Source organism: Salmo salar, chromosome 07, assembly GCF_965601325.2.
Source record: "Salmo salar chromosome 07, fSalSal1, whole genome shotgun sequence".
Classification (NCBI taxonomy): domain Eukaryota; kingdom Metazoa; phylum Chordata; class Actinopteri; order Salmoniformes; family Salmonidae; genus Salmo; species Salmo salar.
Window position 1 is genome coordinate 49,342,279 of NC_138297.1, and position 19,388 is coordinate 49,361,666.

Below are 19,388 nucleotides of genomic sequence, written 5' to 3' on the forward strand. Positions count from 1 at the left end.
GCTTTATGTTATCATCACAGTTTTATTACTGTAAAATAGTACATGTTTTTGTTGGCTTTCAATGCTGCCTTCCAGTCAAGCGAAAATAGCATGTCTGTGGGAATGACCTCATAGGTGTGTGTGTGTGTGTGTCTGTGCGTGTGTGTGTACAGTATGTTTATGTGTGTGTAGGGGAAGGTTACTTTATTCTCTGTTTTTATTGTATATTTATTACTTACAGTACACGAAGAAACCTAATTGGGGTGTATGTTTCGCAGGTTGACGTTTAATGTCATGAATCTTGCCCTGGAGGCAGAACTGAGCGATTTCCTCTAGATGGGCCAGCTGCAAAGTCAAAATTGTCTATATTATAAAAATCCATGAAAACAAAAATGTACTTTTTGGTCTTAATTTAAGGTTACTGTTAGGCGTTACTGTTAGTAGTGTGTTTAAGGTTAGGGTTAAGGTTATGGTTAGGTTTCAAATCTGATTTGATGATTTTGCGACTGTGCCAGCTAGTGACCACTAGTGCCTCCAGAACAAGATTCATGACAAAAAAACGCTAACCTGCATCTGTTTAAAAAAAATATTTAATCAAGATAGCGTTTCCTAAATCAAAAGAAGCACATCCTCATATTAACATGATTAATTGTTACTGCCTCGTCATGCAATTTTGTTCTGTTTGTTATAGACCAGACCTTTGTTCTCCAAGGCTTTAACATGTGTGCTGTCAGATTTCTAATGGCTGATAAAGGCTGGATCGCTCCGTTAACGACTCCAAGGACAAATAGTTTCCACTGACTCCCTACTCCTGCCATTTCCACTCATAAAGGCAGATTAAGGAAAAGATAAGTCTCTCACAGAGCAAGGTGAGCTGAGTGACTTGGTTGTGACCTATTTTGACAGTGATGTGATTGAGGTATGTGATTGAGTTATGTGAAGAATTACTAATATAACTGTTTAATAACTGTTTGTGATGGTCTGTTTGCGTTTTAGGTTTTTGTGTGTAGGTTTTTGTAAGTAAGTAAGTAAATAAGTCATTTAAAAGTACAATTATTGTTGATTCGTCAAATGTGAATACAATTGACTTCTGGAGAAGGTGGAAAGTTTTAAGTTCCTTGGCATACACATCACGGACAAACTGAAATGGTCCACCCACACAGACAGTGTGGTGAAGAAGGAGCAACAGCGCCTCTTCAACCTCAGGAGGCTGAAGAAATTTGGCTTGTCTCCGAAAACACAAACTTTTACAGATGCACAATCGAGGGCATCCTGTCGGGCTGTTTCACCGCCTGGTACGGCAACTGCTCTGCTCACAACCGTAAGGCTCTCCAGAGGGTAGTGCGGTCTGCACAACGCATCACCGGGGGCAAACTACCTGCCCTCCAGGACACCTACATCAGCCGATGTCACAGGAAGGCCAAAAAGATCCTCAAGGACAACAACCACCCGAGCCACTGCCTGTTCACCCCGCTATCATCCAGAAGGTGAGGTCAGTACAGGTGCATCAAAGCTGGGACCGAGAGACTGAAAAACAGCTTCTATCTCAAGGCCATCAGACTGTTAAACATCCATCACTAACATTGAGTGGCTGCTGCCAACATACTGACTCAAATCTCTAGCCACTTTAATAATAATTGGATGTAATAAATGTATCGCTAGTCACTTTAAACAATGCCACTTTATTTAATGATTACATACCCTACATTACTCATCTCATATGTATATGCAGTACTCTATACCATCTACTGCATCTTGCCTGTGCCGCACGGCCATCCATATATTTATATGTACATATTCTTATTCATCCCTTTACACTTGTGTGTATAAGGTAGTTGTGAAATTGTAAGATTACTTGCTACCTATTACTTCACTGTTGAAACTAGAAGCACAAGCATTACGCTACACTCGCATTAACATATGCTAACCATGTGTATGTGACCGATACAATTTGATTTGGATTTGATTTGATTTGTACAATAGTACAATAAATAAACATGTCTCATATATGAATGAACATAACCTACGTACTTTTCCATGTATCATTTAGTGAGTTTTCAAATAGTCCGTAAATCTTTAAATCAATGAATCACTCCTGATATGAGCTTGGCATGGCCTAGCTCATATATAATAATAACTATAGAACAACCAATAAACAGTACGGTAGTCTTCAGCAGAGAAAACTGAGAACCTTTTACAATGTGATGATAAACATTTGTGCTTGGGAGAGAATCTCAGCGAAAAAAACTATGTATGTCAGTTTGTCCACAGGAACAGGTTCCATATGGGAGAATCCTAGCAACTATAGCGCCGACTAGAATGAGCTGAAGACTTTTAAGGGTGTTTTTACAACGTAGACTTTAAACCCAAGTAATAAATATCTACAGTCACAACCACCGGTGGAGATTAGAACACAATAAGCCCATCTTCACGACAGAATTATTTAAACTCAAAACATGGTTTATAAAGTTTACAGATGCTGTCAAATATGAATTACTGATAATATAATTTTCATCATGATGCTATGAAAGCAGATCAGGTGATAGATGCTCAAAGCCCCATTGATACCTGGCACTGACATGAGTCCTTTGTACTGATCTTGTCTACATTCTGATTGTGCCCATATTTCCAGAAATGTGTCTGTTATCTGTCCACTGTGTCTGCATTGTGACCACATTTTCTAGTCCCTTTCCATCCTTTACGTAAATGATTTCACAGCTATTCTTTCAAAATGTTATTCATTTATTTATTGTTGGACACATATTGATGTAATCAGCCAATGGTGCCACCTGTCAATGATTTTATAGGGTGGAAATAAGGATGATAGAAATTGTTTCTCTTTCCAGATCTGTCTACACTTGTAAGATACCCAGGCACAATGTGTGTCTGACTACCAGAGGTGGACAGGATGACATGATCACAATCAGATCACAATGTGTCTTTTGATTTTCTACATCTGTCTACAAAATGTGGGCACAAACAGAACGTGGATAAGATCAGGACAAAGGACCCAAGCTAGAACCAGGTATAAATGCGGCTATTGTTTCAAAATCATTAAGAATGGAGCAACCTGTACATACTGAGACAGTAACCTGCTTATAGATAGAACACCTTGATCTGAATAGATGCAGCAGTCAAATAGTGAGGAAGTTGCTCACTGAAATAGGCTGAATCTGATAAAAAGGTGTGTGTGAGTCTTACATTAGTGACTAGGTTAGTGACTGAACGGAAAGCAATACTTATTTTTAAAGCTTGCTTTACACTACTCAACCCACTGTACAAGTTCTTGCCTCTCCCATCTAGTAAGACTGTACTTCCCCAAGTTATAAAATGAAATATAACTCTTAAAAACAAGTGTTGAATATATCTTATTTGAGATACATAGAAAGTTATGTTCAGACTCACCCAGCCACTGTAGTCCAATATGTTGAAGAATGAATGCCATGTGTGTGTGTGTGTGTGTGTGTGTGTGTGTGCGTGTGTGTGTGTGTGTGTGTGTGTGTGTGTGTGTGTGTGTGTGTGTGTGTGTGTGTGTGTGTGTGTGTGTGTGTGTGTGTGTGTGTAAATGGAATGTGTACATACGGTGATAAATGCCTTTACACAATTCCTACAATTAGTAACACGACACTATCAAGCTTACTTCACAGTAACCCACACAGGAACATCAGGGGAAAGCTAGGGCCGTAGTCTGCACAAACAACTCATACCTCGCACATGGCCAGAGGCAGAAAAGGATATTTTGATTGACTGGGAAAGGAAATATGACACTAAATGTAATATTCCACAAAGCTTTAATTGTACAATAACATCCAGAAATATTACAAAAATCTCTTCAAAGCCAGCAGAAATGCTTGCAGTCCATATTTAGACAGGATTAAAAGAAAAACAACTTTACATTCTGCTCTTGGTATTGCTAGTACACATTTTTTACAACAGTCTAGTCTGCCTTTTATTGTAGAGTTGATGGCTGAGAACGCAACGTTGCCTCATTCATCTCGTAATGGCCTTAATAAAAAACAACCAACCAAAACCCTTTAAACCAGAGAGGAAGAGGAAAAAGCGAAAGGTTTTACTCTGCCCAAAATCTGTCCATAAAAATAAGCCAACGAAGTGAGGAATTTTTGTATCAAATTTGGTCAACAAAAAATGGAATTGATAATTTGTTATGTGCGGCTTATTTGATCGAATAGAAGTTTCATAATGGTTAGAATGCAAGTTACGCAAGAACAACTTTATATCGGAGTTGTGCCTGTTGTCAGAGATAGATAGACTCATCATGGATATAACTCATTTTAGCATGGACATTGCCATTGAGGGCTTTCACCATTTTACACTAATCAACTGGGTGGGGATTCCTACGAGTTGGGTTGCCTGGATACCCAAACTCCTTGCTCCAGCCAAACGCTTACTCCACGCCCGCAGGTGTTATTTTCTTCTCTGCAATGAGTCTGGATCTAAGTAACTCCCCGACAATTTCTAAAATGGAAATCCGTTTTAGACCATCTGATTGGTCCCAAAATCCGATGGGTTGGCCCAGAGCCAGAACACACGTGGGTAAAGCGGTGTTTGAAAATTCGTCATTGGCTTTGATACTCCTCTTGCTTAGAGATGTTCTAATCGCTGATGACTTTGTTTTGTAAAACACCCCTCATTTTGACATCACCGCAAACAACTTCAATGATGGCAGTCTCAGACTGAAGTATGTAGCAAATGATAGAGCAGCGGAAGAATTCAGATTGAGTCATCAGGCAATGAGTTGGGAGAAATCAGCTAATGAATAAAAAAAACTTTAAAATGGAGATAGCTTCAATGGCGCTGCCCATGCTGGTACAGACATTATGATTGCACCGATACAAAGATGAGTCCGCTATCTATCTCTATGGCCTGTTGTTCACACATGTATCTACCCTCTCATTGGCTAGAATGGTCTCACCTGATCTCGCCACCTTCCGCCTGCCTTCCATCTTTGAGGACATGTATTTCCATCGTTAGAGCAGTCACTCTAATATCTTGTCAATATAATAGACAATCGTTGTTTACACACACTTCAACTCTTCCTGTATGATATCACTTCCTGTGCAGTGGATGGGTCTAGGAGAAAAAGTCTGTGACGGGATTTGGGAAGTAGTACCACTCGTTTCTCTTGTTAACTAAGTAGGCCACAAATAAAACAGAAGTGTCTCTTCTTCCCTCTTCCAGGTTCAGCCGAGGTCCTCCGATGTCCCTTCCGCCCCATGGGAGTGCCCATCTCGGGAGGGAGGAAACTGAGTGTTTATAACACAGATCAACTGCAACTGCACGGATGACCAGGACTTCTGTATTTATGCGTTTGTTCTTCCGAAAGCCCTCGACACAAACACAAACAATGGTCCTGTTGTCGAAATGCGCCCAAGGAAAAGGACATGCCTAACTCCTGTTGTACTTCATCCCTATTGATATTATTACACTTGTGAAAGAGAAGGGCCTTGACACAGCAGAGAGTTTACAATAATATAAATATATACATCTAAATGAGTTTATTATTCATTGATATAATTAAGACAATTTACGGTTGTTAAAGAGAGATATCAATGATCGGCTGCCTCAGATCACCCTCTTAGTCCACTCCAAAGTCCAACGTTACACTCAGATGGCTAAGTGTAGCTTCCCCTGAGTTTGAGCAGTAGTCTGGGGAAAATCCATCGTCAGTGTCCCCTGATTTGACCGTGGTACCTTATGGAAAGTAATGTATACCGGTTGATCCTCCGTTCACAGAGAACACAGATACACGGTCAGCTCTTCTGCGTTTCTGTGTTAGTTGGAGAGTCCATGGATTGCCTATGGATGAGAGACTTGGATGAATAATGGACAAAATTATGGCTGTCAAACATTCTGATGCGATTGACAAAAGAAGAGAATGGAATGATGAAAATAGTTCTCACTCTATGCTGGTTGTCATAGGTCTCAATCAGGTCCTCTTCATCAGTGAAAGGCGGTGGCTCCTTGCAGTCCTGCATTAGAGAAAGCTGGGCACAGGCAAAGACAAGATAGCAAGGTTAATACAGTCTTTAGTCAGTTGTTTGAGCATCAATTAAAATCAGAGAATAAACCACAGATTTCCGGGTCCCTCACCCCCTCAACCATGGCATCCTGCATGCTCCCATTGGCTGTCTCCAGTTTGATGAAGAGGATGGCATCGTGGACAGAGAGAAAGAGGAGATCTCGTATGACCTCCTCGTCGAAGAAGGCCAAGGCTTCCATTTTCCATACAATTTCATCTGGAGTGTTAGATGCCAGTTAGAGAGACCAATAACAACAGCAAAGAACCCAATGCAGAAGGCAGGGGCTGTCCAGTGCTGAAACAGACTGGCACAGACACCACCAGTTATCAGAATGTGAACCTCCAAGCAGGCCAACAAAACACAACCATTATTATGACATGGACAATTTGATAGTACAATCTGCTTTTAGTTCATTCTAATCCACTTGGCAGCATTGAACAAACATTTTACAGCAGAATTCTTTGTAAGAAAGTAATAGCACTGTCCCGATAACACTGCTTACTATGCTCAAGACATTAAATAGGGACATATACTGTATTTTTTCATCCCAAACCGTACCGTCACAGCCTGCGATGTAGACATTGACTCCAATGCGTAGGAACTCTTTAATGACCTGTAGAGGACAGAGGGGGATAGATTAGTGTGACACCATGTCATTTATCTCACAGGGTTAAGCTCTGATATCACTAAACACACAAACCCTCTAAACACACAAGCACATTCCTGCGCCCTGAGATTGCTACAGTAAACAAAACAGCCACAGGGCATTATTTAAAGTAGTATTCTGAGGTTGTTGAACCAGGGAGGACCACCCTCCTCAGTGAATTTCATAAAAATGTTTGCATTTTTACATAAAACTATACTAAATATATTCACGTCACCAAATAATTGATTAAAACACACTGTTTTGCAATGAAGGTCTACAGTAGCATCCACAGCCCTCTGTAGGGTAGCACCACGGCGTAGCCTGAAGACAGCTAGACTTCAATACAAAATGTTGAAGGCTCACAGTAATCATGAAGCAGGGGTGCTGAGGATGCTGCAGCACCCCCTGAAAAATCAGAATTAAAAAATATATTTAAATAAAAATGTCCAGCACCCCTACCCCCAAACTACTTCCCGTGGCTATGATTATGACAACTTCTGGTGATTATGACAACTATCAGAGCTCTTGAAGCATGAAATGACATGTTGTCCACCCATTCAAAGGATCAGAGAGTGAATCTAGTACTGAAAGCATACGCTACAGCGATCTAGCACTGCAGTGCATACAATGTGGTTGATTCAAAGAGTAGACTCAAAGAGAGAGAAAGACAATAGTTGAACAGTTTTGAACAAATGAATTTGTTTAAAGATGAAGGAGAAGCAAGAGAGAGAGAGTGATAGCAATACTTTGTTGTATTTTTTTAAACTTTGACTTAGCTGGCGAATGCAGCTAGCTAGTTTAGCCTAATCAAACACTTGGCTCAAACAGAGAGGGATGCTATGTTAGCTAGCTGGCTATATCTATCAAACACTGGAACTCTTCCAAGTCAAGGTAAGCTTTTGGTTTTATAAATGTATTGCCACCGGGGCCTGCCAGTGTAACTGCTAAACTGCTTGCTGACTGTACACTGTAGTTCATGATTGTAGCGGGTTTACTAACACGTTAGTTCTAGTAGCTATGTTGACTATGACCTTTGCTAATATGGTGACAATGATGTAGACTGTGTGTAACTTTTAGCGGTTATGATATGAAGATTTGGCTTGGAAAGTTTTTTTTGCCTGGTCACAGATAGCTGATGTGTTGTGCACTGAAGTCCACAAGCGAAGGGAAAAGGTGTGAGAAGGGGGGCGCGTAGATGCGAAAAGGATTAATACAACGGGCAAAATGATCATGCTGTTTGTATGCGACTGCTATGAAAGTGAACTGTTTTTGCGTGTGATCAGGGCTGTATTCATTCCACCGATTCTGTTGAAAAAACGTGTCTTAAACGGAAGCAAACGTAACGAAACAGGGATAAACATACCTGAATTTGTCCAAAAGAAACTCTAATTTGCAACTGTTTGACTAATGATTACATCCTAAATCAGCTAGATGCATACAAGATTGTGCGATGCAGTATTGAATGTGTCATTGTCTGTCACCTTGATTATTCTTATTTTTCTCTCGATCGGTGTTGTAAACTGTCCTGATGGGTATAGGGAAAAGTTTTATATCATGTAGTAGCCTAAACCTATCGCTGTTACATTGAGCTGGGTGAATGGAATATGAATGACAATCATCCAATATGCTGTGATAGTAATAAGGCCATGTTCATAAAAAATCGTCCTCCCTCATCTTAAACATCACCGACCTCCACTGAACCATACAGAGGGTATTTGTTCCTTTAGTTGTGTCATTTGTGCACTGTCATGAGCTGGGGCACTGTGTATAAGCTGTGACATGATGCCTCGTCATACAGTAGATCACTAGCTCAAATGATGTCAGAAAGATGACTCACTATAACACTGTAGTAAGGGATCTTTTGTCTTTGAATGAACGGTAGTCTGTAAAATCTATTCTGTAGAATATTATATGGATGGTACCAGTAGTAGAGTCCGACCTACCAGTCTGAGGGACTTGACGGCCACCACGTCTAGGAAGGACACGGCTGAAAAGTCCAATACCAGGCTGTGGATCTGGACCTTAGGTACCGACACCCTGACTGGCAGCTCCATGGCCCAATCCACATGGACCTCCACCTCTGGCACAGGCCAATCCCCGTCCTCCACCTGCCCGGACTCCCGTCCACTGTCCCGCTCGCTCTCAAAACCCTTGTTGTCGACACCCAGGGAGACCTCGGATACCACCTCCCCGGTCTGGGGGAACGGAGGTTCAATCAATCAATCAATCAATCAATCAATCAATCAATCAATCAATCAATCAATCAATCAATCAATCAATCAATCAATCAGTCAAATGTAGTTCCACAACCAGTCATAAAATCCTAACTGGTTACCAGGTACTGGAGCTCACATTACAGAGCAAAACTAAATGAGTGTAAAGGATTGAAAGGAGACTGAAGATGGAAATTCCCTGTTTGAAAAGATTCTGAGCTGAACAGATTAACGTTATCAGTAACCAGACTGTATCGTACCTCTGTCGCCCTCAGTTTCCCTTTCTTTATGAGTTTGTGAATCTTCTTGAGGGCCTTATTCCTCTTCTTGAACACTCTGACAGAGTCAAACCCCACCTGCATGTCAAAGGTCAAATGCACAACAAACTTTCATCTTGCCTGCTTGTAGAGTGATAAGGCCTATCCACAATCTATACAATGCCAAGGGGAAATATAATGAGCTCAATCACCGTGGCTCTCAATCGCTCTTTGAAGTAGTCAATGTTGGCAAAGTAGATGGGAGCATTGCACTTAAAAATCTTAATTCCGGGAACTTCTGCAATCTGAAAGAGGAAGGCCTAATTATTGCATTTATTTCTGGCATCCATTTCTGGTATATATTAATTAGAGTTGAAACATATCAGATGTCTTACATTCTTGTAGTCTTTCATGTTCCTGTATATGTTTGTGCCGGGTATGTTTCCAAGTGTAGAGCATGCAGGACTATGAATGAAGAGGAAAATATATTTTTTAGAAATAAAATATATTTTTCTTAGTGCCATCCTAGTCATTTCTATTTTGTAGACAGACAATATAAATAATGACAGTTTAAACTAGGACACATCAAGCATATGAATCCTATAATGTCTTTGCAGTTATTTGTAATGCTTATTTGTTTTATGTTATACATCAGTGGGTTTGGGAAAGTTGATATTTCTAATGACACGAGCTGAAGACTTCAAAGCCATCCTAATAGCCTTTGATTACAGAAGAGGCCTGCTCAGTGTTACTCATAATCTCGCCGACTGATGTTTATAGACTATCTACACAGCGGTGAAGAGCACATGGTCAAACACGCGAGCCAGGGATATCTTTTGATCTTCCTCTGATTCAGGGTTAATGGATTTATAATACAGGGTAAATACTGTAGTGTACACAACAATATCTACATCAAAATATGACATCTAATCTAGGCCTTCACAAAATGCATCTAGTAATGTATGTGATTGGTACTATGTAGTGTTACGTGCTACAGGTGTTATGTGTCACTCACAACTGTGTCCTGACCACCACAGTTCCCATCTCAAACACCAGGCCAGCCAGCAGTCCCACGTCCAGTCCCAACACCACAGAAGCCAGGCAGGTCGCTAGCCAGATGAACTGGGAAAAGAACAAGTTTCAGCTTTAACTTTTGATGAGATCCAGCAGAGAAAGTCCTAGTACAATTGTTACATTGAAGTGAAATACAGTGGATTGGGTGACATCAATACACTCTAAGGTATCTTTACTGCCAGTGATTACATGAACAGTTATTCCATGTACACCAAGTTGATCATGCTTTCATGTCATCTACAGTTCTTCAGGGGATTGAATGTGGATGGTGCTCTACAGTGTTACTCACACAGTCTGCTCTGTTCTGTCTCCACAGTGTGGGCACCTCTGTCACCTGCATGAACATTCCCTTCAGGTTGGCGATGACGATGGCTGCCAGCACTGACTGTGGGACCAATACAGAGCTGGATCAGTTGTGTTAGTCTACACCAATCCCATTTCACACTCCGCATTATCATTGATCCCTTTCCTCACCTTCTGCAGGGGTTCCAAGAGGTGCCCCAGAGCCAGGATCACAATCATTACCATCACAGCTGAGATTATACCAGCCATCTGTAGGAGTAGTACACACATTTGTAACGGCACCCTGTTATTGTGTGTGTGTGTTTTTCTTGCCTATAAGTACTGTATAGTGTACCTGACTCTTGCCACCGGTGCTCTCCTGTACAGCGGTGCGGGACAGTGCAGTGCTTGCCACAAAGCTGGAGAAGCAGCCACAGAAGACATTGCTGAACCCGAACGCTATCAGCTCCTAGGAAACACAGGGAGAGGGCCTGGTCAATCTACTGCAAATGACACATGGGGCATCACACACGTTACAGCTGAGAAACCAGTCAATCTGCAAATGTTGTTCTTGAACATACTGTACCTGTGCTCTGCTGTGATGTCATAGAGACTAGGGCCTGATTTAGAAAACATTTGCATTGGTGCCAATTTGCAATATACAAATCCGGTTTTAGTAGGGAGTGTTGAGTTACTGTAAACCCATTGAATGAAGCATTTAAGTGATACTTACTATCAAAACTAACACAGTGTTTTAGTGGTGTCCTGACTATGTGTGTGTCTGTGTGGAGTGTCTCCAAAATAGATTTTGGCCACAATGCTCACATTGTTTCAGAGAGACGTTAGGAAGGTCATATTAAACTCTTGGTTATTGACACTCTCACATCACAGGTCGACTCCCACAGCGTGAGAGAAATTCTGCTTAGGGAAAGAACATGATTGGCAGGAAGTTTGGAATGTACCACACACACACACACACACACACACACACACACACACACACACACACACACACACACACACACACACACACACACACACACACACACACCTGATTGCCATCGATGGTGTAGTCATGTTTTGCAGCGTAGACCTTGGCCACAGAGACAGCCACTGCATAGCCCACTACCGCTGTAGAGAAACTAGAGCCCAGAATGTTCCACAGCAGCTCTATGTTGGGAGGCTGAGCTGGAGCAAACCTGCTGGACAAACACCTCACAAGTTACATTGGGAAACTTATTTTTTACAGTTTTGATATTGTGTTCGATTTAGGAAGTGTACAGTATCCAATTTAACTGAATTTAACTCATATTGTTATTTAAATAGTCTTTCAAATTATGTTTGGTATTGTTGGGAACGTTTCTCCATGCCATTTGTTGATATTATTGTTGGAATAATTTGTTAATACTCTGATGGTAACACTACAAGCCAAGGCAGTCTGGTTTGGACAGCGCCTGCTGAATGACTTAACGAGGAGGACCATACGATGCTAAGTCTGTAAAAAAAAAACGTCCAGAACATCCTCTGCTTTGGGGACAGGAAACAGGAAGTGCCACAGGAAGGGCTCTCACCCCCTGGGGATGCTGTGCACAATGCTGGCGCCGTAGCGCGACTCCAGCTCCGTGGCGTAGGAGATCCCAGCGGCAACCACGGTCTGGGAGAGAGGGGGGTGGATTGGGGTGGAGATAGAGACAGTTGGACACAGGAGAGGTGAGAGATGATGAGTTACTGTAGACTTAAACATGCATCACACATGTAACACACACATATGGGACACAGTAGATCCATATACAGTCATTTCATCTTTAGGTTATAGTTCTTTTATCACGTAGGATGATGTAACTTCGTGGAGAAGTTCTAAAAACACCCCATTAATAGTAGCCCATAATATCCTCAGAATTCTCCGTAGACCCTATTACATGTTTGGATATTCTGCATTTCATAGAATCTCAAACACTGATCGTTATCATTTCAAAACAGTAAAATATTGACCGTGAGCCATTCCATTTCCTACCACAATCACTTCGATGGGGATGGGGACGGGAATCTTGTGCCGGAATTTGGCGTTGACCTCTTTTACAGCCATGACGATGACAATGGTGAGCAGCCCAGCCACCAGGTCAGCTCTGTTGGTCTGTCTGATGTTGGTAAACACGTCGATGAGCGTCTAAACAGAAGAATTGGTCATATTTGGTGATCTTTATGTCTGACTCTATCCATGAGATGTGCATTTTGTGTAATGCAAAGTAGGCCTTCAAATGAACCTAGTTGGATAGAACGACCACTAAATAGAAATCTCTTTTGTTGTTATTTTGACAATAACCATGTGTTATTTAATGGAAAGAAAATTCTAGCCTTTTTTTTTCTGAATTAATTCTCCGACACTAACAGCCTATCAAAAGGGATCTAGACAGATGTCCTTCTACAGTGTGTATTAGAGTATGAGACCCTCACGTAGAGGATGGAGAAGCAGCCACTGTGGTTGTTAGTGGGGACGGAGAGAACTATCTTCAGCTGGGAGATGAGGACGTGGAAGGCAGCGGCTGTGGTGAAGCCGCCCACCAGGGGGTCTGACAGGTAACGGACCAGGAAGCCCACCTGGAGCAGCCCCATTACCACCTGTATGGGGAGGAAAACCTGGTCACCATGGAGATACAGTAGACCACATGACTCTGGATCCAAGTTAAAGGCTATCAGGGCCCAGAGTTGTTCCTCAAGACCTTATATTAATATGAACAGAAGGATATCAGATCATTGTGGAACATCAATGTCTTCCTCTTTGCACTGAATCTTTAACTCAATAATTACCTGGAACAGCCCGACCAGCACAGTCATGGACGACGCCACCATGATCCTCTGGGCCTCCATGGCCTCCACGTCCACCACAATCCCATCAGCCTTTGTTCCATTCACACCGGTGCCATTCCCAGGAAGCAGGAAGTGGTCATTGGGGGCGAGGGTCAACACAACGGAGCCTACCATTAGACAGGTGACAGGGAAGGGACCTGAGGGGTGGAGAACAGGCAAGGGAGACACCTGATAAGTGCACACGCAATTGATGCCAACTTTGTAAATGCATTGTTACATATATGACTTGATAAGTCTCTGCCTCATTCATTAAACATCCAATCACAGGAGATGGATGACTTCATTAGTCATTGGTCAATGGTCAGTCCAGGTGTCAGTCAGGTGAAGGGGCGGGCCCTACCTACAGAGATGTGTCTGGAGGTGCCCAGCAGGAAGTAGGTGAGGATGGGGAAGAAGGCAGAGTAGAGTCCATAGACTGGAGCCACGGACACAAGCAGGGCATAGGCCAGGCCTGAGAGACACAAGGAAATATACCCCAGGAAATGAGCAGTGTTAGTGTTCTCTCGTCTATATGAGAATTGACAAGGGGCAACTGCAGCCTGACATGTTTACTCTGTCAAGATTGATGACTTTCAGTTTCAACAGCATGTTACTTCAAAGAGCACTAAACAAAACTGTCTAAGCATGAAATGGTTCGAAGCAGCTTGCCATGGGTGATTACAGTAGTGAGGAAAGAACGCCATTTGGTCACACTGGAAAATCAAAACCGACTACAGTCGGTTTAGAGAAAACTGGGACACACCTTGTAAACTGCACACCAGACCAGTGCTAACACCAGAGATGACATCACTGGGAAGCCACTCTCTTATTGGGTATCTGGAGAGCCAGTCAATGACAGGAAAGACTCCTTTCACAACCTTCAGGGCCTGCCTACCTGAGCAGCTGCATTGGAAAAAAACACATATTTAATGTCAAACATTATTACAGTCAGCATAGATACAGACACAGACAGAGAGACAGACAGACAGACAGAGAGACAGACAGAGAGACAGAAAGACAGACAGACAGACAGACAGACAGACAGACAGACAGACAGACAGACAGACAGACAGACAGACAGACAGACAGACAGACAGACAGACAGACAGACAGACAGACAGACAGACAGACAGACAGACAGACAGACAGACAGACCAAACATACAAAATGTTGCCTGTCTTCCTTTCAGTAAGACTATTAAAACCTTGTCCAAACTGACCCACAGGTGCGGCTGAGTCTCTCCCTCAGGGTCCTCTCCTCCCGGGCCTGCCTCTCATTGTCCTCCTCAAACGTGGGGTTGGAGTAGATGGGTCTGGACACAGTGTATGGGTACAGGTTCTCTGGAGGGAGGGCATCCATACCGCTCCACCTGCTGAGGAGACAGACATGATGGAGATGTTTACATGGAACACCACCAGTGAGCACCAATGGCTTCCTTTATGAAATGTAAACATCTTGAGTTAGAAAGACTTTCTGAAGATATGCATGACAGAGAGATATAGATATGCATGACAGAGAGATATAGATATGCATGACAGAGAGATATAGATTTGCATGACAGAGAGATATAGATATGCATGACAGAGAGATATAGATATGCATGACAGAGAGATATAGATATGCATGACAGAGAGATATAGATTTGCATGACAGAGAGATATAGATATGCATGACAGAGAGATATAGATATGCATGACAGAGAGATATAGATATGCATGACAGAGAGATATAGATATGCATGACAGAGAGATATAGATTTGCATGACAGAGAGATATAGATTTGCATGACAGAGAGATATAGATATGCATGACAGAGAGATATAGATATGCATGACAGAGAGATATAGATATGCATGACAGAGAGATATAGATATGCATGACAGAGAGATATAGATATGCATGACAGAGAGATATAGATATGCATGACAGAGAGATATAGATATGCATGACAGAGAGATATAGATATGCATGACAGAGAGATATAGATATGCATGACAGAGAGATATAGATTTGCATGACAGAGAGATATAGATTTGCATGACAGAGAGATATAGATTTGCATGACAGAGAGATATAGATATGCATGACAGAGAGATATAGATATGCATGACAGAGAGATATAGATATGCATGACAGAGAGATATAGATTTGCATGACAGAGAGATATAGATTTGCGTGACAGAGAGATATACAATGGGATAGAGCTGGACTTTTTAAGAGCTGTCATTTTATTGTGAGTAACAGCAGTTTCATCCGATTTTTTTCTTCAGTTTTGTCCTCCGTTATGTGAGGGATCTTACGGTCCCATTCATTCAAACCTGGCACTTCCATGGTATTGAGAAAGCCTGTTTGAATGTATATGCTGTTCTCGCTTTTATTTCTCTCTGCTTATTACCATATATTTGGGGGAATGGCACACATAGTCAGCCAGTGAAACGTTTGCTTTATCTTATCAAGTGTGAATTATAATGACACAATTGTTTAGTAACAATTAAACAAAGTAGGGACCTGATATAGCGACTGCAGCAAAAACAGTTGTCAGATCCAGCTGGGGAGCCTCCATGTTTTTATCTAAGAGGCCATTTGATTTGTATCTTTCTAAAACAGTCAATAGAATATAATTCATTACCTGATGTCTGAGGTCTGAGCTTATCGCCACTATTACTCTAAGGTCAAAGGTCTGTGACCTCAGCAAATACACAAACAGGACAGTACTATCGTTTAGGCACTGTCACGTTAGGCTATAGTATCCATGATCCAAAATGATCACATCTTGTCATGTTATTCAGGTTCTTTGAGAGGAAAACTCCTTCATACATGGTGTCTTTGATTGCGCCAGAGTGTTACAATGGGACAGTTAGACAAAGTTTTGGTCATAAGATCTCTCTCTGTGTTTTTGACCCAGTAGTACTGCATGTTTCAGCATGGCACCATAGCCAAGAGCATCCTTAGCTTGATCTCACCCCAAAGCTGTCACTAAGGAACAGGGTTACCAACGACATAGCTGTGCCAGGCTAAGAATACATCCAAAACACCAGAGTAAAATCTGGGGAAAAAGCGCATGTTAGTCTGCAAGTGAATAAGATACACTTCTATGACATAGGAAAACACTGGTAGGGGTGAGTCTGATATTCTACACTTCATATAACACCAGAGGCTCAAGTGAAAGATGGAGTTTGTGTTCAACAAAGAACAAACTCTCTCTTTCATTAACTGTATATTTACGAGTCAGTGGATCAGAACCAGAGTTCGGGGCTTGTCCCCTAAGTCACTTTGAATAAAAACATCAGCTAAATGGCATATATTTTTGTAATTGTTATATAAAGGCCACCACCACAGGGCTTTTCAAAAGGTGCACTACAGACCAACTTAGATATCCCTCTTTGATAAACTCTATTTTAATTCAGTGTTTCATTTTAGGATATTTTTATTTCTATTACTTTCATTATTTTCTGATAATGTCTGAAGAACTGTGTTCACAATTTGACCATTATCTTTGTCCAGTTCGTTTTGCTGTTGGATGACCACACAGTTGCATAAATATTTACAAATCCACGTGTCACAAATTAAAACATTAAAAAAAAATCATTCTACTTCTACAAAAGTATTGTGTCATAATCACTTACTGGATCTCCTTGGGTAGTTGTTCTATATTCCAAATTGTTGCTCCTTTTCAAAAGTGAATAGCAAAAGTACATCCCACGAGTTGACCACAAACATTACACATCCTCTTACAAACAGTCCAGGACTAATTCTTCAATGTCATAGCCTCCTTCTCTCTCTCTCTCTTTTTTAGAGTCTCATCCCTGTGTGTGTGTTTGTGTGTGTGTCTGTGTAAGGCTTATATGAGGGAGGGGGCCGGGGGGAGTTGGGGAGCAGAGGGGTAAGGGGTATGTGTGTCCGAGTGTTGCCGGTGAAGGAAGCACAAGGGAACTATAGAATCTACAGAGCCCCACTGTGTGTGTGTGTGTGTGTGTGTGTGTGTGTGTGTGTGTGTGTGTGTGTGTGTGTGTGTGTGTGTGTGTGTGTGTGTGTGTGTGTGTGTGTGTGTGTGTGTGTGTGTGTGTGTGTGCGCATCTATAGTTCATGTTGACCTGTGGAGGTGTGACTGATTACTGAAAGTGGGACTGAATGCACTGAACGTTATTTGACCCTGTCCTTAGCACAGAATGTTCAGTAAGGTCCCTCACCACTACAATACTAGAACATGAAACAGTGTGTAGACTATGTTACACATATTGATACAATTATCATCACAGTGAACTTGTCTATGTCATAGAAGTTACTTGCCAAACGCTATTGTTTTGATAAGATCAAATGGGTTTGTATTGTGCTTGGCCCTGCTATGTGTGTGTGTGTGTGTGTGTGTGTGTGTGTGTGTGTGTGTGTGTGTGTGTGTGTGTGTGTGTGTGTGTGTGTGTGTATGTGTGTGTGTGTGTGTGTGTGTGTGTGTGTGTGTGTGTGTGTGTGTGTGTGAGTGTGTGTGTGTGTGTGTGTGTGTGTGTGTGTGTGTGTGTGTGTGTGTGTGTGTGTGTAAGGTTTATGAGGATGGGGGCTGGGGGAGTTGGGGAGCGGAGACGTGAGGGAGGTGTGTGTGTCCGAGTGGTACCAGTGGAAGAAGCACAAGAGTTGACTTCTCAGAGCCCCACTGTAGATCCTGTCGTGTGTGTGTGTGTGTGTGTGTAGAATTCCTCTTGACCAATGGAGGTGTGACTGATTACTGAAAGTGTGACTGAATACACTGAGCGTTACTTGACCATGTCCGTGGACAGACTGAACAGAGCTTCTTTACTGGCTCAAGGCCTATCATGAAAACAATATCATTAATTTTCCAGTATTGTAGGTGTGACGGACCTTGCTGGACATTCTGTGCTATGCCAAAAAGCTATGATTTGATACGATCAAATGGGTTTGTTTTGTGCCAAGCCTTGACATGTTACTACAGTCAGCTAGCTATACATCTGAGACCTGACAATATGTGTGTGTGTGTGTGTGTGTGTGTGTGTGTGTGTGTGTGTGTGTGTGTGTGTGTGTGTGTGTGTATGTGTGTGTGTGTGTGTGTGTGTGTGTGTGTGTGTGTGTGTGTCCATGTGCCTGTGTGTAGAGGGGAGGTTTCAAGATGAATTTGATAATATTTGGCTGGTTGGGTTTACCAGGCAGGTTAAGAGGATTCAATATTTAACATCATAACGTTATGACAGAGAGGTGTAGCGGTCAGGAAAGCCCAGGTCTTTTTCATTAACAGCAGCTTATCACTCTTCATTCTCCACAGGGGAGCTGTTGTGTGAGAGACTCGCTAAATCATTCCCAACCCACCCAGCTTGTAGCTCTCTGACTCCTCCATGCAGACCACCAAGCACTGGAAGGTCTATGATACTCATATATTCAAACAGCATGTTTCTAGCCAAAAGGCATAGACAGGGGTAGTTGTAATAATACTGCAATATGCTATGCAGTATGCTCTTATTGTAGCATGTACAGGATAGTACTGCTGTCAAATTATTCTGTCTTGATCAACTGACCTCTGATCTTTAACTCCCTCTAGTGGAGATTTAAAATACTAGGAAAAAACATTCAGACCGAAAATAACTACACGTCTGGCTGGGGCCCCCATTATTCACCTCCCTGGATGCTCGTAACACTGAGGTTTGAGTTATGATTGTAATGTAATATGTGGTTATCATATTGTTCAATATGTGCGTCCGTGGCCTAAGGAGGCAAATGAGAATGGCTACGCATGCTTGCTAAGTTAGTCAACAGTCACCAAAGGAAACACATAAATAGTAGACCTTTTCTAGAAAGACAGATTTAGGGTTAAGAATAGTTTTGTATACTTTTTAGCCAGGAGTTATGAAAGTAGTGCTCACGAGCCAAAAGTGGTCCCCGAAAATTGCGTACTACGTCAAATATATGCAGATACAGTGCCTTCGGAAAGTATTCAGACACTTTAACATTTTGATTAAATAGTTTTTTCCCTCTCATCAATCTACACACAATACCCCATAATGACAAAGCAAAAACAGTTTTTCGACATTTTTGATAATTTATT

At 41.9% G+C, this 19,388-nt stretch overlaps 1 protein-coding gene and 1 long non-coding RNA gene across 2 annotated transcripts; one reads left to right on the forward strand and one right to left on the reverse strand.

Moving 5' to 3' along the window:
* Window positions 1–68: 68 nt before the first annotated feature.
* On the forward strand, window positions 69–10,809 carry LOC123743777 (uncharacterized). Its single transcript, XR_006770656.2, has 3 exons — window positions 69–1,466; window positions 5,179–10,376; window positions 10,527–10,809. It is a non-coding gene; the product is annotated as an uncharacterized LOC123743777 (long non-coding RNA).
* LOC106609368 (pendrin) lies at window positions 3,754–17,185 on the reverse strand. Its single transcript, XM_014208141.3, has 21 exons — window positions 16,966–17,185; window positions 14,559–14,711; window positions 14,103–14,242; window positions 13,701–13,811; window positions 13,301–13,497; window positions 12,947–13,111; window positions 12,507–12,659; window positions 12,064–12,146; window positions 11,544–11,691; window positions 10,848–10,961; window positions 10,685–10,762; window positions 10,500–10,595; window positions 10,152–10,258; window positions 9,532–9,601; window positions 9,349–9,441; window positions 9,140–9,235; window positions 8,610–8,861; window positions 6,579–6,633; window positions 6,091–6,236; window positions 5,901–5,984; window positions 3,754–5,796 (listed from the first exon to the last, which is right to left on the reverse strand). The coding sequence occupies exons 2-21, from the start codon at window positions 14,696–14,698 to the stop codon at window positions 5,773–5,775; spliced, it is 2,352 nt and encodes a 783-aa protein (XP_014063616.1). The 5' UTR covers window positions 14,699–14,711; window positions 16,966–17,185; the 3' UTR covers window positions 3,754–5,772.
* Window positions 17,186–19,388: the final 2,203 nt, after the last annotated feature.